General features: G+C 38.8%; 1 protein-coding gene across 1 annotated transcript in view; it reads right to left on the reverse strand.

Moving 5' to 3' along the window:
* Window positions 1–309: 309 nt before the first annotated feature.
* ANO6 (anoctamin 6) overlaps window positions 310–24,064 on the reverse strand; it is a 74,324-nt gene continuing 50,569 nt past the window's right edge. Inside the window, exons 9-21 of the mRNA XM_072146842.1 lie at window positions 21,739–21,873; window positions 18,582–18,687; window positions 17,792–17,852; window positions 15,939–16,084; window positions 15,774–15,851; window positions 15,128–15,353; window positions 12,947–13,116; window positions 11,628–11,725; window positions 10,826–10,953; window positions 8,460–8,665; window positions 5,166–5,368; window positions 4,324–4,429; window positions 310–3,940 (exon numbers count right to left, since the gene is read on the reverse strand). Of these exons, the coding sequence (XP_072002943.1) occupies window positions 3,734–3,940; window positions 4,324–4,429; window positions 5,166–5,368; window positions 8,460–8,665; window positions 10,826–10,953; window positions 11,628–11,725; window positions 12,947–13,116; window positions 15,128–15,353; window positions 15,774–15,851; window positions 15,939–16,084; window positions 17,792–17,852; window positions 18,582–18,687; window positions 21,739–21,873 (1,870 nt within the window). The 3' untranslated portion in view covers window positions 310–3,733. The remainder of the gene's footprint in view (window positions 3,941–4,323; window positions 4,430–5,165; window positions 5,369–8,459; window positions 8,666–10,825; window positions 10,954–11,627; window positions 11,726–12,946; window positions 13,117–15,127; window positions 15,354–15,773; window positions 15,852–15,938; window positions 16,085–17,791; window positions 17,853–18,581; window positions 18,688–21,738; window positions 21,874–24,064) is intronic.

Here is a 24,064-nt window from a genome sequence, read left to right on the forward strand (position 1 = left end):
GCAGAGGCAGCAGGAGCAGACTGGTGGAGCGTGGCTGTGGCTGGATGGCCACGACTGCCTACCAGATTTGCGTTGTAGTGGCAGGGCAGGTGGTGACATGGGAGCAGCCTCATCAAGGCTGAACCGGCTTTGCTACTTTGAAAGGTGTGAAGTGGAGGGCTCTGCGCTGAGGATGAGTGTGGTCTCCCAACAGACCCATTTTTAGCATAATCTTATTTAGAGAGCCCATTTGAAGTATAGTTACATCTGAAACATAGAATATATTATTCACAAACAGCAGTTTAAGAAATACTTAGAAAGACAAGGATATGGATTATAAGTTATTTTAATTTAAACTGCATACAGTTTCAAAGTTTTTAACAGTTTCAGTATACAAATGACATGTAACATGATTTTAAACTTTCACAATAACCAAAAGAATAAAATGGAGTTAACCCCCCCCCCAACAATAACTACATAGAAGGCCTTGTGCACACGAACTGTGCTCACGGCCTATGGGAGCATACAACATGAGAGAGAAGGGGATAGCTCTCTTCTCCTCTCCACTCTCCATTGAAAGCTGAGTGGCAAAATATAGGACATCCTATAGTTTTCCTTGCAGCTACCCAGCTTAGTCATGGTGCAGTGAGAAAGTGCATGCTTAGTGGGACTGTGATGCCGCCACAAATGGCCCCCATATGTTTGTCTGCACGAGGCCTAAGTTTAATGAAAGACACTAAATTAGGACCCCAATGTAACACACAGACACTAGCGCAAACCAAACCTAGTGCAAAAATTCTGTATTGGTTTGGCTCATCTAAGGGGTAGGCACTTAAAAAATATACAAATTGTGTGCCATGTAAATGCATACTAAGGGTCAGGTACTACACAGCAAAACCTGCTGCATTTACTGTAAATGGACTGGCAGAAATATTATGGCAATATTGGCAGCTCGCTCTCAAAGTCTTGTTGTTACCATAGTAACAATGTCTAGCTAACATATCAAATAACAGTGTCCTTTTGACATATTTGATTACATTTGGTACATCTAGCAAGGTCCTAAATATTTAACACATGATTACAGAAGTAATTATATTTTAATAAAATTATATGACACAAACAGGAGGATTTCCAAATCAGAAGGCTATAAAACAACCACAAACATAAGATCTCAAAGTATTTTCAAAGATATTGAGTTAAGCTCATTAAATGTAAGTTCGGTATTACAACTCATTTAGCGGGTGGAGCTGCTGTACATAAATTAGTTAATGTTGGTGCTCTATATAAATTCTGAAAAATTGATTAGGTTGGGGTAAAATATATTTAATTAGGGGACTATGTAATAATTTAGGGAATATAGTATACACTATATTGTAGTGAGTTGGTATATATAGTGTGTGCAGCAGCATATATATGGTGTAGGAATGTGTAGAGTACAGTATATATAATGGATGTGAATACATGTGTGTATGTAATGCATATATATTGTATGTGTGTCTGTTTAGTGTACATGTGGTATAGGTGTATTTTTGAATATAAATGTGTGGGATGGGAACAGCCATGAGATTTGCACCAGGGAACATCGGCATCTTGTTACTATTGAGCATAAATTAACATTTATAGTCTCCTATGTATATAACCTGCTTGCTTAGTATTGTGACTGTTTCTAACCTTTTTTATAAGTAAATCTAATAATCATTGTAATTATAATAAACTTTACTTTAAGTTGTCCTATATGCTAGTCTCTGAAGCGATTTTTGTATTTCACTTTGAAATCTCTCCTGAAACAGTTTTGTTCTAGCTCATGGATATAAAAATTGAGATACATGTGTATGGAGAGAGCACAAGGAAGGAGAAGGGCACAGACACAGGTTTCTATAGCTTATTTTTTCAAGTCAATACTTCTCTACTATACCTTTTATGGATTGGATTCTCCTGTACTCCCTGCGTGCAGGATAAGGGACACAACATGGCATCTAGTCTCTACCCACCAGCACTGAGACAACCAACAGAATTTACTTTACATAATGAGCTGAAATACCCTATTTCCGCGAAAACAAAACACTGTCTTATATTATTTTTTGCTCTAGAGGCACTAGGTCTTATTTTCAGGGGATGTCTTATTTTTCCATGATCAAGAATTTACATTTATCGTTGAACAAAAAAATCAACTTCTCGAACATCCTTGTGACTCTCCAAACTCTGAATTTCCTGCTGTATTTCTTTTGACTCCATTTCTATTAGAACCATTGGCCCCAATCTTTCATGTTTAGTAAAATCACTTTCCATAAATGACCCTTCTTATCCTGGTAGCTACTGGGATCATATTTCCAGCACAACAGCCAGTGATTTAATTCCATGAATTAATCCCCATGTCACAACCTTCTGCAGCATCTAAAAGATTTACTTATACTACTCTATGAGGTGGGGGGAGATGTTGCAATGGCGGCTGCTAGGTCTTATTTTCAGGGGAGGCCTTATATTTCTAAGCCTTATATTTCTACTAGGTCTTATTTTCAAAGGATGTCTTATTTTAGGGGAAACAGGGTAGTGTTATTCCTTGTGTACATGTAATGGACAACATTTATGAAAAACTTGTTGAAAGGATAGAAGCACTTTAAACGGTGTAATTCTAAAATAAACCAAAGTTACCACATTACTTCTAATAGTGATTGCAATTACAATTGCATTCCAGTCATATTTGGCACTGGTTACAGGATTATATATTAGTGAATGACCCATTTAGTAACAGGCTTTCAGTTGTGATACTGAATGGAATATAGTGGCACACACATAAGGCTACACATCTATAAGAGGTATCTTATCACACTGCTGCAGTAGTGGCTTAATCCCTTTTGAGATATTATACATATAATGAATTGTCCTGTACTTCAAATGTGATTTTCAAGCCATATTTAAAATGGGAGAATGCTTCAACTATAGCTATGGCAAGGGTAAGGACTTATCAATGCTGTGGGAAGCCCTGAATAGTAGTGGTTATGGCCCTTTAGCTACACGCATTGCCATCAGGTATATAAAATATGACCATACTATTTTTATTAGTATTTATCTTTTTGCTATGATGAATAGCTTGTTCGCTTGGTCATGATCTAGGTATATGGGAAAGCTTGTGTTTTCCGGACAATACTGCTAGAGACAGTAATAGTTGATCCTTTTATGCAGCCACACAAATATTGCATTGGCTGATAAGCTTCATGCCATTCAATTCAATTTAAGAAGTAGAAATCTGCTGCTTAAAGCATATGGCTTCAGAGAAGAACAACTCCGGCTATGATGACATTCTGGTATACGGTGTTATTCTACATTTATGACAAAAGCAAACCACTATGCTAGTTTCATTCCCTTTAGGCATACATAATCCTTTAGGGATCGTACTATTGTGCTAAAAAAGCACACATGGTTAAATTATGACATACTTTTGGCTTGCTAGTGTATGCATGTATAGGCACATATATACAGATACAAGCACCAGAGAATATAATGCATACAAAATATAAAATATATATGTTAAAACTCCGTATAAAACATTTAGGACATATAAAAACTTCCATATTTGCCACTTAGTATGATGTTGATTACTGCTATAGTTGCACAATTTACACAATGTAATATACTGTATAATGTAAAGACGTAACTATTCTCCATCCCGGGTTATCCCGAGTAGACTTTCATGACGAACTTCTAAGGCTTCATGTGAACCACAATGTCCTATACTCTGTATAACCAAAGAGGTCTAATCCAACTTGTCCACAGTCAGATTGTCCACACCTTTTAGAATTTTATCAGCCAAACTTCCCATCTGTTTTTTCGTCAACTTCAGATGTTTTTCATGTAAAAGCTTCTGTATGAGGTACTTTTCCCGCTTGATTTTGTCCTTGGTTTCATTAGAAATGTCAGGGATAATGTATGATATAATGAACTTAATGAAGTAGACAATATGCTGTGGATGGGAGGATAACAGGTCAAAATATAGAAATAAACAGAAATTAAAACCATCTGACAGTGTGTTCTGAAGCTATAGGTTGTGATTAAACTGCTATACAAAAGGCAAAATATGCAGTGAGCAAGCCCCATCTACTTAATCAATGCCCATACTAGTGAGTAACAAGGGTTAACTTGGCATTACTGTTTCTGTTATCCAAAACCAAACATTATGTGTCTAAGACAAATGCCATTCTGATTCACAGATTGCAAGCTCCTATTGTGCAATCTGACCAAGTTATAAAGTGCAGCGGCATATGATGGTGCCACATAAATATAAATTATTATACTTATTGTAGTATTTATATTTCCAACACACAAAAAGAACCTCTAATGACTCACCTCCATAACAATAAGAAAAGATAACTTGGCAGCAATGACATGCCAGTAAAATATGCTGTGTTCATATTGGTGTTCATGGCCAGGTGGATATCGGAAATCTCGGTACCTGGGTAGCGGTAAAAATATTTTGTTATATGTAATAACAAGCAGTAACCACAAGATGGGGCAAAAGAGTGCCTGGCTATTGAGCAAATAGTGATAAGCACTTACAAGTTATTACCATCAATCTAACACATATCTACCATACCGCTGAGCCTATGTATACAAGGAGAGCCTAGCATGATGCGATGCATAGTGCTGGACTGTAGCACCAGAGAAAGAAAGACAAGTATAAGTTCTTTCTCATTTACACAACCAGAGTGGGGTTTAAAGGGGTTAACCAAGCCTCTTAGTGCCAGCTCCTATTCAGTTGTTGATAGATGACATTGAAGCCTCAGCACATCACTGTAAAAGCCAGTCCATGTGGAGATCAGAGGTTGCTGAAGGACGGACCTCACCTGAAGATCATCTGACAACAGCCAAACAGGAGGTGGCACTTGGTGGCTAAAAAAGACGAGTACGTTTATCCAAGTTATTTTAACACAAAGCTGCATGAAACAGCTTTGTGTTTATGTTGATTTATCTCTTTCATGGAAACACAAAGAAAAGTGAATTAATAAAAGGCATAAATATTTTTGACTGTAAACACATTTTACAACATTTTAAAGACTTTACAAAGCAATAATGGAAAACCAACACAAACCGTGAAGTGAAAGCGTACGCTTTTATACATTTTTGGTCTCTGCACATTAGGCAACAAGTTAGAGGACAATGCTGCTACTAAAATCTAAATCACTACTCGCCTGCATGTAGTTGCTGTGCCAAACCAAGCTGGTGGAACCGGTCTGCTTTCATTCTTGAAATCCGATATGCTGAAGACTGAAAGTGTATTATTAATATATCCTTGCATAGTGTTGGAAGTCTCGGTGCCATAGGGTGGGACAGAGAAAGACCAATAATAAACCAAGCGAGGTATCATATCAGATGTGAAGGCAATAATCATAGCCTACAGAAAGAAAGACAAAAGGTACATAACATATATGAAAGTGTCTACCCGAAGTAAAAAAAAAAAAGACATGCATACAATACTAGCCATAAAGGCGGATCTTCATATAGGCGGTATGGGCGGGCGCCTGGGGGCCTGTACACGGGCCCTATATGAAGATTCGCGTCTTCACCCTTTAATCAAATGTCCACAGCAGATCTCCACAGAAGATGTCCCCCTTTAATTCTTAACATCCGGGCACATGTTGGTTTGGACGCTGGGGGGCCCTATTTGTGTGACCAGCCTAGGGCCCATGGACCATATTCCCCACTGCTAGCCGTCCGCTAGCCATCCAAACAGATGCTACATGGCATATGCGAATGGATACACTAAGGCTGTCCACCCTCCCGTGGCAAACCTCCACAAGCTTCCCCAGTCCACAGGCATCTAACTGGATATGCAGCTATGCTGTGAATAATAGGAAAAGCATGGGTTGTCCCTTTGGTTCTCCTTCGATATGACGATAGCAATACTTGCCAAGTACCATTTTACCTTTTTGTACACACCCAATTATATTATCAAGAAGTGTACATAGTAAAGGACATCTACCACCAAGATCAAGGATTGTACACCAAGTACACTTACACTCTGGCAGGATCCACTCTTCTTTTAGCTTCTTATGTCCTGAGGCTTTCATAGGTGTTTATGGAGCCTGGAGCCCCTCAGGCTCATTTGTATAATTTTTAAAGCCTTTATTTATTAAAATCAAGGGCATAAGAAGCTAAAAGAAGAGGAGATTCTGCCAGAGGCGGCTCACACCAGCATGTAAGCGCTTTCATCCTGGTGGTAGATGACCTTTAACTAGATAGGGTTAGGCTCCACTAATAGGTGAATGACTACCCTTAACTAGCACTCCCCTAAAATAACTTTTATTACCGTATATACTCGAGTATAAGCCGACCCAAGTATAAGCCGAGGCCCCTAATTTTACCACAAAAACCTTGCAAAACCTATATATTTTTTACTCGAGTATAAGCCGAGTTTGGGGTTTCAGCACATTTTTTTGTGCTGAAAAACTAGGCTTATACTCGAGTATATAAGGTAATTACTTAAAATGTGTTATATAAAACAAAATTTTGTGGTTATAGTGCAGTGCTCAACTTGACCATTGTCTATCCAGAATTTCTTACTTCACTGGTTTAGGATGTATGGACAAGCCGCCATTGGAGAATGTATGGTAAAATGGTTCTTCACTTCACATTTGATATATCATTAAGTGCATTAAAACAAAGCAATATTCTCCAAACATATTTTACTGTGTAAACAGCTTCAACGGGAGAATGGGGCTATACAAATGCCTTGTGTTTTGTTAGACCACTATTTGTAACCAACTGATGCAGCATCTCTTTGTGCCCATTATACCCAATGGTTATGTCTGCTTTGTCCAAGAGCCTTTTAACGCTTTACAAACTATCTTTTATTCTTCATATAGCGAATATGGTGTTACCGCCAATCTTTACTACTATTTCACTGGACACCCACTTCTCTATTATTATCATTTAGAGCACCAGAAAACACGAGGGGTGCATGGTATCCTTTATCTATAAACCACCCTATATGATGAATAGAGCTGCAACATTTAGCATTTTCAAAACTTTTGTTGACATTTAATATGTAACAAAATGCCATAGTATTGTGGATCACAGCAGACCTACAAAATTGGTATGAAGCTCTGTTCTCGAAATAGCCAAAACTAAGCCCCTTGTCATACTATGTGGGTTAAAACAGTTCATGATGAGGCCTTTAACCCCTTCCTGCCGATGCCCTTTCTTGTTTTTGCATTTCCATTTTTTTCTTCCCTTCCTCTAAACCAGTGGTTCTCAACCTTTCTAATGCTGTGACCCCGCAATACAGTTCCCCATGTTGCGGTGACCCCAAACCATGTACAAGAATGTCGTATTTGCACCCAAAACGCGATAAAATCGAGGCTCCGATGGCTTTAGGCGACCCCTGGGTTTTGGTCATTCGACCCCTGCCGGGGTCGCGACCCACAGGTTGAGAACCCCTGCTCTAAACCATAATGCAGAACGTTCTTATTTTTCAGTGAAGAGAGCTGTATAATAGCTTGTTTTCTGTGTAAATACGTGTACATCCTAGTCACAATATTTTATATTCCATGTAGTGTACTGGGATGCTGGAAAAAATCCCTAATTCAGGGAAATTGATGAAAAAACACATTTGTGCCATTTTCTGGTTGGCTCCGTTTTTATGGATGTGACTTATTAAATGGCACCTCCCTTTAATTATTTGGTTAAGTATGACCACAGGGTTCCCAAATTTATATACGTTTTTTTATGTTTCAAAATATTTTTAAAAATGAAAACCCTTTTTTCCCCCATTCCTGACATTAATAACTTTTTTAAAAACCGGTGTATATAGCTTTGTAAGGTGTAATTTTTTGTGCTGTTTTCCATTATCGGGTTAACCACCGGGAATAACCATTATATTTTGAAAGATCATAATGCAGCACGTAACAGGTTTATGATTTGAATTGTTTAATTTGTTTATTCATTTTAATATCAGGTATATGGAATAGGGGGTTATTTGAACTCTTAGGCTTTTTACAATGTTTTTTTTTTTTTTTTTTTTACTATTTTTAGCCCCTCAGAGTACATCATTTGTATTGGCCTGGCTGTCACAGATCAATGTTAATGGCATATCCGGAGTCTAACAAAATTTCCAGGCTGCCATGGGAACAGATTGTCACCCTCCGATGATATGCCGGAGGACAATCTGATCCGAGGGGGAGGCGCTCATGCACCAATGGCTGTTTCATGCTACGGGTTAACATTGGTGTTCGGTGCTGGGTGTTTGCTGTAACATGCCCCCCTTGCCAAATGCCAACGTAATAGTATGCATTCTTGTTTAGACCTTCTGTTCTGCCACCACAAAAGCCTCATCACCAGTGTTCTATCATTTATATTCTAAAACATGAAAACATGAAAAAGTTAAAGTAATCAAATATGCAATTATATTAGCTGGAACTTTTAGCAACTAGAAACTTCATGAAAACATGGAATCGGGGAACTAAGCATCTAAAAATATAACTTACATTTGTAACCACAGCAACTATTGCCACTCCTTGCATAATTGGCTGCCAGGCTCCAATGTCTTGTGCCTTTTCCGGTACCATACGTCTGAACTGAGTGGTGAGTTTCCAGGCATCCACCCGAATCTCCAATAAGTTATTCACAAGGGCCAAAAGAGGAGCAAGAGGAAAGGATGCCACAAACAAAGTAACAAATCCAAACTGAATAACTGTGTAAAAGGGAAAAAAGGCGGGAAAGTGCCATTAATGGAAATGAAAATAGAAATACATTAATAGTGTGGATAAAAGAACCAAACACCATATAATCAGATTATGCAATATTAATAATTTTATGTCTAACATACTTCCAAAATTACTGAAATTATGTTATACATGTATTATTCAATATGTAATGGATCTATTTCTGGACTGCATAAGATGTCAAAACATATTTAATGGGTAGGTTTCCATGATTTTACAGCTTGCCAGATACATAAAGTCACATGGGGTAATTCCACAACAAATACACATCCTGTTTTATAACACAGCCTACGGAAATGCAGTTGTAATCTGAAACAATTCTGTTGCCTACTCACGTGTGGTTATTCTCCGAAATACTCATTTCCAGTGGTCCCTAAAGCCTCAATTCTATAGTACTGAATTTATATGGATTCATGGGAAACATGCTACACAATAAGAAAGCAAATGCCTGCTAAGACAAGTATTAAAATACCACACTTGATCATGAATGTCAATATTTGTAAAGAAATAGCATGGAGCAATTCAGAATTTATTATTCAATGAATCTGCTTTGACTGGAGTGTTTCTTCAACTCTCTATGCCCAAGCTCTTTATTCCTTGCTGTTTTTTTTATGCTCCCCATTCATCTATGTTGCCCCCAATTATCTTTTTTATGTACCTCTGTTCCACTGTTCGATCCAATGTGAGGTCAGAGCTAGTTTTGTATTCCGATACTGCTGAAATGCAGGCGAGGGATGAGCTCCCAGCTGAAATGTTGGTTCCAACACCATCCTGCTGTTGGCCAACATCAATAAAAATCTGAATTGTGCTTTTCTGAATAGGTGTATTAACCCCTTCCTGCCGCAGCCCTTTTTTGTTTTTGCGTTTTCATTTTTCACTCCCCACCTTCAAAAATCTATAACTTTTTTATTTTTCCATGTACGGAGCCGTGTGATGACTTATTTTCTGCTTAACAAATTGCACTTCATAGTGATGGTATTAATATTCCATGCCATGTACTAGGAAGCGGAAAAAAAAAATTCCAAATGCAGTGAAACTGGAAAAAAAAAGCGCATTTGTGCCGTATTCTTGTGGGCTTGGATTTTACGGATTTCACTGTATGCCCCAAATGACATGTATACTTTATTGTTTGTGTCAGTACGATTACGGGGATACCAAATTTATATAGTTTTTATAATGTTTTCATACATTTACAAAAATTAAAACCTCCTGTACAAAAAAATTTGGGGGAAATTTTGTCATCTTCTGGCGCTAATAACTTTTTTATACTTTTATAGAATTTTTTTTCTTTAAAATGGCAAAAATGTGCCATTTTCGACTTTGGCCGCTATTTTCCATTACAGGGTTAAACGCAGTGAAAAAACGTTATTATAATTTTTACAGATCGGGCATTTTCGGACGCTTCAATACCTAATGTGTTTATGATTTTTATTGTTTATTTATATTTAATACTATTTATATTTTTACTATTTTTCAGACTCCCTAGGGTACTTTAACCCTAGGTTGTCTGTACGGTCCTATCATATACTGCCATACTACAGTATGGCAGTATATGGGTGATTTTCCTCCTCATTCATGACAATGTGCTGATAGCATATGGGTTAACACGAAGCAGCCTCGGGTCTTCGGAGGACCCGAGGCTGTCATGGTGACAGATAGCCGCTACCCGATGACGTCACTGGGAGCAACGATCCTCGGCAAGATGGGTCATGCATCATGCGTCATGCATCAGCGGGAAAACACCTGCGATCGGTGCTAATAACTCCAAACCAACCCTAAGAACACCTTCTCACTATTCCTACAGTCCCAGGCACCCCAACTTTAAAATAGTGCAGACTGTCTGAGACTACAGGAAGATGCTATGTCTGGTAAACTCTATGCTTGGAAGACAGCCCGTGTGCCCACAGGGACGCATCTCTTTATAGCCCTGGGTCCACAATAGGCAGGCACTGGCACTGAAGCAGGCAAGTACACCGAGAAGTGCTTTAGAGCGTGATTCTTGAAATATCAAATTCTTGAAGCGTATGAAAATTTCGGACACATTTTTTTTTAAGATAAACCAGAAAACCTTAGAGAAACCTTAGATAAACTACAAACCGACAGTTTAAAAATATTGTAAGAAAACCTACCCATTTCAAGGTACTCATAAAACAATCCCAATTTTCCTACTGGTTGAAGACGATAGTCCTGTTCCCACCGAGGTTTTATTGTTTCTATCCCTGAAGAACGAAATCTTGCGATAAGATTTTTTATCCAGCTACAATGTGAAGAAATGTTCATACTATTAATGGCGGTTGCTCAACATTTGATGGTAATATGCTATGTAGGCTACTTTACATTACAATCTATGGTTTGGCAGTGTATGTACTGAGCGCTTTAGGGACTGGGGGTTTGCTAAAAATGGGTCTCCTGGTGACAGATTCCTTTTAACAAAAATAAAGTAACACTGCAAAATGTAATGTAAATGAATTGAAAATACATGTAAAAAATGGAAGAAAGGGTGGAATGGCAAAATAAAATGCTGCATATGATTTACAACATTTCTAGGTCACTTCTATATCTATCTTCTATGAAGGATGTAAAGGTACATTCCATCTAGCCCACAAAAGCAAGTTTAAAAAAAGAAAACAAAAACAAAAGTGAAATGTGCCATGAACTGAACCCATTAACTCAGGGGTGCAACAGGAACAGAACCAGGTATGTTTGAGTTATAGGCATAGCAAAAAGTCTTCTTTAAAACTGCAAGTGAAGCCAAGAATCGAAGGGGCAACCAAATAATAAAATAATGGCCACAGTTTGTAAATACCAGCAGCCTAACAAATACGGAGAGGATCAAAATAGGAGACCGCCTTTCTATTTATTATACAGTATTTGCTAGATCAAAACAGGTTGTGTACAGCATTCAAAGATAAAAACAGTAATACTACTTACGGCAGAAGAATTTCCTGAATATTATTCCAGATGGCTTTACCTCCCATGATAATGGTTAGCTGCGTTGTCAATTCAAGAAGGCAACCACCAGGATCACACTGGAAAAGCCAGACAAATCTTACAATACTATATTTAAAATGAATGCTGTAAACTATACAAATAAAAAACAAACAAGGCTATATACCAGTGATGGTGAACCTTTTAGGGACTGAGTGCCAAAACTACAAGCAAAAGCCACATATTTTTAACAAAGTGACAAATGTCAATTTAAATTAACTCACAGGTTTCAAATGTATTGACATTCTGAGGACACCAATAAAGTAGAAAGAAGAAATTTGGATTATTATTGTAGTTTCCCTCTAAGGTCCCCTTAACAGGATGAATCACAGGTCCGGTGAAGGGACTACAATGATAATTCAGCTCTGTCCCCACCTCTTTGCTCTTCCTGTACTTCAAGTCAGGGCTTCCTGTGATTGCAGGACGAGGACCTGAATGGTGAACTTTGTGCTGGGTGATGGTCTAGGTGCCCACAAAGAGGGCTCTGAGTGCCACCTTTGGCACCCGTGCCATAGGTTTGCCACCACTGCTATATACATATTGGCAATGTCTGGCAGCACAATTTTTGGTATTTACAAATATAATTTGTTTACAAGTACATTGTTTTAAGTGCACTTGAACCTCGTCAAACACCCCCCCCCCCCACTCCATTTCCGGATATTTGGAAGAGTCTCATTTATATTTATCAACTGTAAGGACTAATATGGTGTGTCCTACAATTGTATATAGGGAAACAATGCAAATATTGTATATAGGGAACCTAAAATCAATGCATGCCACTGTATGGCTGAACAATGTGTATTACCGACTCAAAAGTAAAAGCATTGTATAGGCATCCATCCACCCAAGCGGTCATGTCTCATTTTATTTATGGGAACGGAGACTACACTACTCATTTTCTCCTGACAGGTGAGAGTTATCTCAGCTTCTTTTTAGAATCCACCGTAGTGTTACTGTCTAGTTTCTACATTAACAAGAACCTCTATTGGTAAAAATCCACATCAGAAAAAGTAAAAAGAACATACACATCTACCCATTCTATACTATGTTTTTTATTAATTTAAAGTGTCTTTCAAATCACTTTACATATATTATTCCAGCTGAACAGACTTTATACTGTTTATTTTCTTTAGCAGCACATACTAAGGCAAAACTCATCCCATAAATCCATTGGCCTTCACAAATCGGTATTAAACCTTAAGTAAAAGTCTTAATTCATTGAAAAAAAAAGTTCTTAATTTTTAAAGAGCAAATAAACTTACTTCCTCATTGCGAAATTTTCCAAACCAATATACTGGATCACCAGGGTACCCTACAAATTTGCCCTTGAAAAAGGCAATGTAAAAGCAGGAAGAGTAGTAGTTGACAAACTGGAACAAAAACATCTTTGTGGTAAGACTGTTTTCATATTCAGTCTTTGTTCGAGGTAGCTCTGCAAAAAAAAACAAAAACAAAAAAAACAAAAAAAAACAACAGTTAACAGTTAATGACCAAGTGTTTTTTTTTTTTTAGAGACAAATAAATGTCAGTCTACTGGGTTTACCTTAAAGCCAATGTGCAATTGATTTAATAAAATATCAAGAGATATTAATATATGAAGAGGCTTAAACAAAGCTACTTTAGATAAATAGAAAATGTTAATTTGCATTGCTTATTATATTTCCATCCAAAAGCAGTAATTGGAGTGCGCTTTATTTTCTTCTGTTTTGCATGTAAAATTTACTAGAAGCACAAAATGAAGTAGCATGCACACAGAACCATGATCCAGATTCATAAAATAGTCAGACTAAGGCGACATTCACACAACCGTTGAGGGCCGTACATACATCCCGCCTTGGGTTGGCAATGGGCACATGGAGCGGTACGGTGCTGTGCATCTTTATGGAGAAGGACGGGGGCGTTTGTGTACACGTTCCTGTGAATGTAGCCTAGGGATGCTTTCACATGACCTTTGTGGAGACATACGGCCTGGCTCTGTGCCTCGCTATAGAGATAGGAGGAGCACCGTTCACCCCTCCACCACTCCAATGTGCTGCTGTGGCCCAGGCGAGCATACAGCAGTGTCAACTGGACTAAAAACTAGCAATCGCACAAGTAAGGTCTTTGTTTCCGCTACTAGAAATAAACAAATGAAATCCCCTTTTAGCCTGCCTCACCAGCTGTGATGCAAGATTGGTTCCAACTCTGATGGACACATGTCTATGTACCAAAAATTGCCTAAAATGCACCAAAAAAAGTCATAACAAGACTGACTAATAGATGGTGCAAACATGACAGTCCTGAACATAACTGTTGAGCTGATCCCTAGGCGAGATTCATTTTAACTCCTCACTGATGTGACGGCTGTGGGTGTATGAGAGGGCTCACGGGCTAAAACCTCTCCATACAAGCTGGGTGTTTGCTGCCATTTTGGCTGATGTCATCGGGGAGCGACGATCTGTTGCTAAGACAGCCTTGGGTCTTTGTAAAACCCGTAGCTGTATAGTTTCTGATCATTTGTTAAAATGTTACAGTGGCACATTGTTATACATCAGTACAGTTCTCATATACTGCCATACTGTAGTATGGGAGTATATGGTAAGATCAGACAACCTAGGGTTAAAGTTACCCTAGGGAGTCTGAAAAATACTAAAAAATAATAAATAAAACCCTTTCCCAAAAAGGGATCTAAAAATAAACAGTAAAAATCATGAACATGTCAAGTATCGCCGCCTCTCAAAATATCCGGTTTAGCAAAATATAATAGTTATTCCCAGCGTTTAACCCTGTAATGGAAAATAGTGCCCAAATGTCCAAAACTCTTTTGCAACATATAAAAAATAAAAAAGTGAAACTAAAAGGTTGTACAGTCCTCAAAATGGTAGCAATGAAAAAGTCAGCTCATGCTGCAAAAAATGACCCCTCACAGTTCCTTACATTGATGTATGAGTAAAAGTTATTAGCGCCAGAAGATGGCAAAATGAAGATTTTTTTTTTGTACAGAATATTTACATTTTTCAGATAGTATAAAAACACAATAAAACCTATTTAAATTCAGTATCCCTGTGATCAAAAGGTTGTACAGTCCTCAAAATGGTGGTAATAAAAATGTTGCAAAAATGACATGTCACACAGCTTTGTACACCGAAGTATAAGTAATAGTTAATAATTAACAGCAGAAGATGGCAAAAGAAATAATTTTTTTAAAAAGCATATTTAAAACTTTCTAGGTGTATTAAAATTTGTCATCGTAAAAAGCTGTAAAAACAAAGCCCAAAGCTGTTGCAAAATGCGCTTTTTCACCACTTTAACTGCTTTTGGATTTTTTTCCTGCTTCCCAGTACACGGCATGGGGTATTTGATAGCATCAATATGAAGTGCAGAGCTCTTTACATGGAAAAATACAAAAGTTACAGATTTTTGAAAGTAGCGAGTAAAAATGGAGTTAAAGTTTGTATTCTTACCAAAGTCTGTAATCATGATTGCTACCCTTTCATAGAGCATGTTCAGCAGCATGATAATGATGAAGCTGATGATGGATGCAGTCACCGTCGTGGCAGTCTGTGGAGTTAAGTACTTCTGAATCGCTTCTGTCCCATTAATGTGCCTTGGCAGTGATGAAGAAAACACCAAGAAGACAGAAAGTCGATACACAATAATCCCAACTACTGATGCAACTATCAGCAGAATCTGTTAAACAAAGAAATTAAATGTGTTGAAAGAAAAAAAACTGTAGCAATAACAAACAGGGGGAAGTTCTAATTTATATCTTCTGAAGCCCAAATGTAATGTATTTATGAAAGCCTGTCTATTATTAAAAACAAACTGGATATTGTTAGTGTAATGAAAAAAACTATACAATTTTCCAATGTACTTTCTGTATCAATAAGAAGCTTCATTGCTTTATCCACAGGGAGCAAAAGTGGTCATGACATGTGATGCCATACAGGTGCACGAGCCTTATATCATAGACAGTAATAAGAGCCTTGTGATATAAATGCTCGTGCACCTGTGTGACATCACAGGGATGTAAACATTTTTTTCAAGTGACAATTGTAGGAAACACATTGGTAAAAGTATGGGTGTCATGCATTTGTAGATAAACATTACCCAGAACAACACCGCACTTGTACAGAAAGCCATCCTCAGACATTTTCCAAACATTGTGTAAGGAACATGTTCTTCTTGCTACAAAAAAAATGGGGAAAAAAAAGAGATGAATGATATAAATTCTACTGGCAATTCACCTCCCCAACAGTAAACACTAGAATTTACCTGAGTAATGGGATTCACCACAACATGGGTACATTTTGCTTCATACTCTGGAAGGGGCTGTTCTTCTTGCTCTAAAAACTCGACTGTGTCCCACTCATATTCTAGCTCCGCTTGTCTGCGCTTCCAAAACTCAAGGAATAGAGTAACTGATAAAACATGATAAGGACATTGTTACAGTCCCAACAAACCATAAAGGAAGATCATAAACGTATAGATATGATCATGGAGACATGCAGAGTAAACCTTCCTCTTTTGCAGACACTTTTGGCAGCCTCCATACTTACCGTATATACTCGAGTATAAGCCGAGTTTTTCAGCACAAAAAATGTGCTAAAAAACCTCACCTCGGTTTATACTCAACACTGTACTCACCTTCTGACGCCCCTCCGGCAGGTCCTCTTATATACAGCAATGCTCCGGCATCGACTCTGTGTCCCCACGATTGTGATGTCAGACACTTGGCACACACTATGATGTCAGCGGGCGGCTGACATCACGATCCCTGCGATGGACAGCGCGGGGACACGGAGCCGATGTCGGAGCATCGCGGTATAAAAGAGGACCTGCCGGTGGGGGAGTCGGGTGGGGTTTGTCGTCGGACGGTGAGTGAATACTGCAGGGGGGCCGGGCAGGCTGTATACTGCAGGGGGCCGGGCAGGCTGTATACTGCAGGGGCAGGCTATATACTTGGAGGCTGTGCCCAATGCATTTCCCACCTTCGGCTTATACTTGAGTCAATATGTTTTTTAATTTTTTGTGTTAAAATTAGGGGTCTCGACTAAAACTCGGGTCAGCTTATATTCGAGCATATACGGTATGTTAAGAAAATAAAAACAGAAAAGAAAAAAAAAGTTTATTTTTTTTAATGGAAAAAAATTTCCCTGCAGACCCTGTTTGTATTTTCAGTCTTAAAAATTCTCTTTTCCACATTAATCAAAAGGACTGGGCAAGCAGTAAAGAAGTCATTAAATTTTTTAACAAGTCACTGTCTTCCCTGTTAAAGGACATCTACCACCGGGATAATGGATAGTAAATGGTTTATCATGCTTGAATTCCTTTAACATTTATACATCTACAAATGGGATAAAGGACTGTAAACCAAGCACACTGACATATTGGTGTTTGCCACCTCTGGCAGGATCTGACCTTATGCCCTTGTTTTTCCAAAAGAAAAAAAATGCAAATGAGCCTTAGGGGCTCTGGACACTAAAGGTGCTAATGAAGCCTGGCACCCCTCAGACTCATTTGCATAATTTTAAAGTCACTTTTGTAAAAACCAGGGAATAAGAAGCTAAAAGAAGAGCAGATCCTGCCAGTAGAGGCAGACACCAGTATGTCAGTGTGCTTGGTTTACAATCCTATATCCTGTTGGTAGATGTATAAGTGTTAAAGGATATCAAGCATGATAAACCAGGGACACTTACTCATAGATCCAGGCACTGTGACTGTGGTAATCTTATTATATTTGTTATCCATGGCCGCCTTCCTTCTAAAATCAACTTATAAAATTCTGCTATTCTGCTAACACGGCAGAAGTGCTTAGGGAGCAGGGGGGGAGGTGAGACATTGCAACAGCCTGTATGGATGTTCATGGTCCCACTTAGAACTTTCTCTGCAGCAGACTTGATGCAACCAAGTGCCACATTACAATTTACACTGGTGTTGAATAATAAGATTGTCTCTGCAGCAGACATAAGCGGACTTATGGGAACAACTTGGCACATATTTAAAGGGCTTATCTCAGTTATCTTTCGATTCCGAGGTGGCTCACAAATATTTAGCCTTGCATAGACATAATGTATGTATATTAGCAGAAAAAAAGTGAAGTACATGTAGAACTAGAAACACCTTACCCCATATACCCATAAATACTGCAAAGACAAGGGTTCCAAAACTGTCAAATATACAAAGTTTCTGCAACAGAAAGAAAACATTATGACATTATTTTTCCCACTCTTTGGTCATACCAATTGGTGCATTACTGACAAATGCTTTAGCTTTACATCGGACCTAATGTGCAATGATAGAACTTGCTTGTGAATTTTGCAGCAAGTAGAGGCGTTGTTGCAAGTTACAAATAGGTATTTGTGCATTACAATCAACAACCTATTAAGTTAGTAGTCTGTAAAGGCAGATATGGCAAACATCCAAAGGAAATCCAGCATAGTCACAGAGAATGCATTAAAATCCAATAGCTTTTATTTCTTCATATTAAAAACGCTTGACAACACACGGACAAGTCAGACCTAGATATCTTATACTCCTAGTACTGTATAATATCTTTAATACAATAGAAACATTTCAAGAGTAGAAAATATTGAGGATCATGGGACAATATAAACTTGAAAATGCACCAAATTTATTACAATAGCCAAGGCTGGCCAATAAATATGGTGCATCTTTAGATTATCTAATCACCCACTTCTAAACAGAAATTAGTTTTCTAAAACTTCAAAAAACTCAAAATGAAGGTAGAGTTGATTTTACAACAGTAAATCCATCTCATAATATACAGGTAAGGTAGAGAACATATGAGAAGGTAAGCCCAAATAAAGACATTTTTGAACTGCTAGTATTAAATGTTATTTGAAAGTTCTGGTACAATAGAATAAACAATTTTATGCAGAGCCCACCCCCTATTACCTTTGATGATTCACAGGTGATATTCAGGTACCAATATGTACACTCCTTGTCACACTGTGGACACATAATAATGCTTCCTCCAATGTTAGGATCACATACTTCTTTACTGAAACAAAGTAAATATTTTTGAAAATTTTGCAAAAATGTTAGAACAACTATAAAAAGATACAAAATGAGATCACAAACAAAGGATAGCAGTCATTTCAGTATGCAGCGTTCCATGTGCAGTGGAGCTCACTGTAAAGTCTATTTAACCCCTTAAGGACGGAGGGTTTTTCGGCTCATTTCTCGCTCTCCAACTTCAAAAATCCATAACTTTTTCATTTTTACGTGTACAGACCTGTGTGAGGGCTTATTTTGTGCGTAACAAATTTTACTTTTCCGTAATGTTATTTATTTCAACATGCCGTGTACTGCGAAGCTGAAAAAAAATTCCAAATGTGGAAAAATTGAAAAAAAAACGCACGTGCGTCACGTTCTTGTGGGCTGTTTTTACGACTTTCACTCTTCGCTCCAAATAACACGCCTACTTTATTCTTCGGTTCGGTGCGATCGCGGTGATACCAAATTTATACAGGTTTTATTGTGTTTTAATACATTTTCAAAAATTAAACGAATGTGTACAAAAAAGAAAAAACATTTTTTGCCATCTTCTGACGCTAATAACTTTTTCATACTTTGGCGCACGGAGATGTGTGAGGGGTCATTTTTTGCGAAATGAGGTGACGTTTTCATTGTTACCATTTTGAGGTCTGTGCGACATTTTGATCATTTTTTATTTCATTTTTTATGTTATGTTAAAAGGTGTAAAAGTCGCATTTCGGACATTTGGGCGCCATTTCCCGCCTCGGAGGTCACCGCCGCCTGTAACCGTTTTTATATTTTGATATATCGGGCAATTTGGGACGCGGCGATACCTAATATGTTTGTGATTTTTACTGTTTATTATGTTTTATATCCGTTCTAGGGAAAGGGGGGTGATTTGAACTAATATTTTATTAATTTTTTTTATTTTTTAAACTTTTTTTTTTCTTTTTTTTTTCACTATCTTTTAGACCATCTAGGGTACATTAACCCTAGATGGTCAGATCGCTGCTAACATATACTGCAATACTTCTGTATTGCAATATATGGCATTTTTGCAGCACATTCATTACAATGAGCCACTGGCTCATTGTAACGAATCTGCAGCTGCCAGATAGCCTCGTGTCAAAAGAAGACACGAGGCTACCATGGCAACCGATCGCCACCCCCCGATGACGTTCGGGCGGCAACGGGGGGGGGGGGGTTAATAGCCGCGATCGGTGCTATCAGCGACCGCGGTTATTAGCGGTGGGGGTTTTATGCATTATGCAAAAACCCCCACCTCTGTATGAAGAGGACTCAGCCCGTGAGCCCTCTTCATACATGCCTTATACCTCTGCGCCGTAGAGCTACGGCGCAGAGCGTTAAGGGGTTAATAAAAATAAACATATGTGAAGTTTCTCTTTAACAACCCTTCCATTTAGCGTTGCCAAGGAGAATCCATACACAGCATATACGGTTCATGATAATATAGCTCACTGTAACTTACAGAGGCAGGCGGATCAGCCTGCCACTCCTCTACCTGTCTTCTTATTCATCATTATAAAAGTTTTCTTTTTCAAACAACTAGTTCACTTCATTGAAGTTAAAAGAGGTTTCTATTGAACAAATGTAAATTTACAGGTTTATATCAGACCACTAAATTTTCAGAATCTCCATTTCCTCCAAAAGTCTTTTTGTTTTTAATTAAAATTTTCAGTGTATACTTGTGCTTACATATTAAGTAATTAATAAGGTTTGCAAAGTATAGTACGGTAAGTCAAGAAAAAGCTCTACCACTTGTAACCACTCACTGTTTGCCTGTGGGTGTGATTGTCAGATACCCAAACAAACCGTAGAGTGTTTCCCTTAACAGTAACCCAGATCCCTACTGATCATGTATGTTTAGCATGGTCTAGTAACATGCCATAACGAGAATTTACCTTTATAGGGGTAAACTTTTACAAATTGATAACCTCCACTTAAAATAGGTGAGCAATTTCAGATTAGCATGGGATGATTAGCCAAGACCCTAAGTTGCATGATGTGGTCATGGCAATTTGGTATCAAAGCTTAGTGACTAGACTCTACCAAGCACAACCATCGTACTGCAGTGTGATCATCAGAACATAAATGTTACCATTCTTGAAAAATATATTTTAGGCTACAATCACATTAAAGGGAACCTGTCACCATTGACACCCATTTTTAGCACTCCCCCAGTCCCCACAGAGCATAGGACATACACTGCCAAAGTGTTTTTGTATTAAAAAATAGGTTTTAGAGAAAAAAAGATATGTTATATTGTACCTTTCAATAGCATCTGCTGTGTGACTAGGCACTCGTCCACTGGGACTGGCTGGAAAGGAGCAGTTTCCCCCCCACCCTTGGGAAACAGCCTTTCCATGTGTCCTTTTCTAATATATGAATAACTCCCCACACTCGGGATTGGCTGTAGAGGGGAATCTGCTCCTTTCCAGCCACTCCCAAGGGACAAGTGCCTAGTCACACAGCAGATGCTAATGAAAGGTACAATATAACATACCTTTTTTTCTGTAAAACCTATTTTTTAATACAAAAACACTTTGGCAGTGTATGTACTATGCTCTATGGGGACTGGGGAGTGCTAAAAATGGGTCTCTTGGTGACAGGTTCCCTTTAAGTTGTAGCCCTCTATTGTAAGGGTACGTCGGACAGATTCCTGACATATCCTTACATTGGAGGACTAGGCCATATCCCACAGTATGCTCAGCCTGTTCCATCCCTACCCCCTGCAAGCAGGAGAAGGAGTGAACATCAGCAGCAGACAGAAATTGGCTATTGATATTCAGGGTGTTTCCCCATTGCTGTATATGGACAGTTACATCACTGATGACCCTTCCCATTACGCTCAGTGGAGGCTGGGGATGGAAACAGTACTTTTACAACTGTCCAAAATAAGCTCTCATGGCGCTCTCAAGGATGGAGACCTCTTTAGATATTCCAGGCAGACAGATATTAAGAATAAAAACAACATATTAATAAGAATATCTTTTTCATCATTTTGTGCTTGGCAACACAAACTGGATGTTTTAATGCAAGTCCAGAGACTTACCTCCATGTGCAGGATTCCTGAGATTTATAACCATATAGGAAACAGCAAAGTCCAACGATTGCCGCCAGCAGCAACATTCGTGTGTAGAAGCCAAGCCAAGCAAAATAAATTCCAATTTTCTCACCATAGTATTTCCTAGAGAAGAAAAAGGCACATATAAAAGGTCCTTGCGGAGAGGCTTAGAGTAACCTCCCCCTAAAATGAATATTTAACTAATGAACTTTCACAGCCAGAAATATAATGAATGAGTCATAAATAATGAACTATGATGTGACCAGAAGGTCGCCAATCACTACCTGCAATTTCTGAATAGAGGGTATATAATCCTCAGTGTCTCACTAATTTCCTGTCGGGTTGCAACAGCCAGATTGTGGTAATCACTATACCTGACCATTGGTCCCAAGCCATACCATAGCTTTCAACAGTTACTTTTTCATACTTTGGTGTGAGGTAATTTTTTGCAAAATGAGCTGACGTTTTCATTGCTACCATTTTGAGGACTGTGCAACCTTTTTTACAATGGCATTTTACACAGTATTCATTACAATGAACCACTGCCTCATTGTGACGAATCTTCTGAAGCCATGCAGCCTTGGATCTGACGAAGACAGCTCCCCAATGAAGTTCCGAGGAGCTATGATCAGAACAAAGATGGCGGTGCCCATGCAACGCTGTCCTTTAAATGCTGCTGGCGGCTCCGATAGCAGTGGGTATTTGCTGCAAACCCCATCTCTGTATGATGAGCCCTCTTCATACAACCTCTGCACCGTACATATATATGTACGGTGCAGAGAATGAAGGATTCACTAATATATATGTTAATATAATATAATGAAATGTATGTTCTGTATGTTGATGTTTATGCAGAAAACCACTTTGAAATATTTAACGATTCCTGAATTGGCCTTTCTGTAGCATGTGATTAGCACTAAGGACTTTCAAAAGAGCCAGGACAGCATGTGTGTAATAGGATGAGCTGAAGTATGTGATGAATTACATGCTTGTGATGTCACTCAAGGTCCTACTGCCTCTCCCAACAAGCCTCCTGTCGTCTCTATGGGGAATATTTAACAGGGCCTCTGTGCCACGTCAGTGGCATAGAAGCCCTGAAATTATCGTAGCTTATTGCTAGCATTATTTTCCCCAAATATTTTCCCCAATCCGCCATCTTCATACCAGTGGGGCATGAAGGGAGGGTAAGGGGGGGCGCAGAGGGCACGGCCGGCCAGGAGTGGGCCGGCGCAGGTTATTAATGTCCCCACGCCTGTGAACTTGCTGCATGGTTACCAGAAAGCATGAGAAATGGAGCAAAAATAAGCAATTATCTAATGTACTGTTATTAGCTTAGTACAGAGCCAGGCAAATATTTTTATACTTAACAGTTGTACTTTAAAGGGGCAAAAAAACCCCCATCAAAGAATATTCTTAATAATATATATAATACAGCTGTGACCTCCTCTGTATGGTGAGGGCCGAACCTGCGAGTCCTCTTAACCCCTTAGTGACCAAGCATTTTTGGCAAATTTTTGTAAGAGCCGGTTTAAGGGCCATAATTTTTTTTTTGCATGCTACCTTTTTGGGACACTTAGAGCTAGTTAAAAAGGTAATAGAAGTTTAAGCTTTCATTTTTATTTTGGGGTTAAAATTGGTAAAAATGCTTGTTTTGTAATTTATAGTACTTTTAGTAAATTTTCAAATTACCGTATATACTCGAGTATAAGCCGACCCGAGTATAAGCTGAAACCCCTAATTTTACCAACAAAAACTGGGAAAACTACTGACTCGAGTATAACCCGAGGGTGGGAAATGCATTGGTCAACCCCCCCCACAATAGTATACAGCCTGCCAGCCCCCAGTATTATACAGCCTGCCAGCCCCCAGAAGAATACAGCCTGCCAGCCCCCAGAAGAATACAGCCTGCCAGCCCATAGTAGTATACAGCAAGCCCCTAGTAGTATACAGCAAGCCCCTAGTAGTTTACAGCAAGCCCCTAGTAGTATACAGCAAGCCCCTAGTAGTAAACAGCAAGCCCCTAGTAGTAAACAGCAAGCCCCTAGTAGTATACAGCAGCCCCTAGTAGTATACAGCACTGCCCCTAGTAGTATACAGCAGCCCCTAGTAGTATACAGCAGCCTACCCCCACGGACCTTAAAAAAATAAACTTAAATACTCACCTTCCTGTCAGTGTGGCTCCCCGATGTCGGCGCGACTTACCGATGTCCCCAATGTCAGCGCGCCCCGTCTTCTTTCTTCTACGCGGCTCCTCTTCTTTCTTCCGGCATGCACGCGGCCATGTTTTCTTCTAGCATGCGCATACTATGACGCG

Source organism: Engystomops pustulosus, chromosome 4 (genome assembly GCF_040894005.1).
Source record: "Engystomops pustulosus chromosome 4, aEngPut4.maternal, whole genome shotgun sequence".
NCBI classification, from domain to species: Eukaryota; Metazoa; Chordata; class Amphibia; order Anura; family Leptodactylidae; genus Engystomops; species Engystomops pustulosus.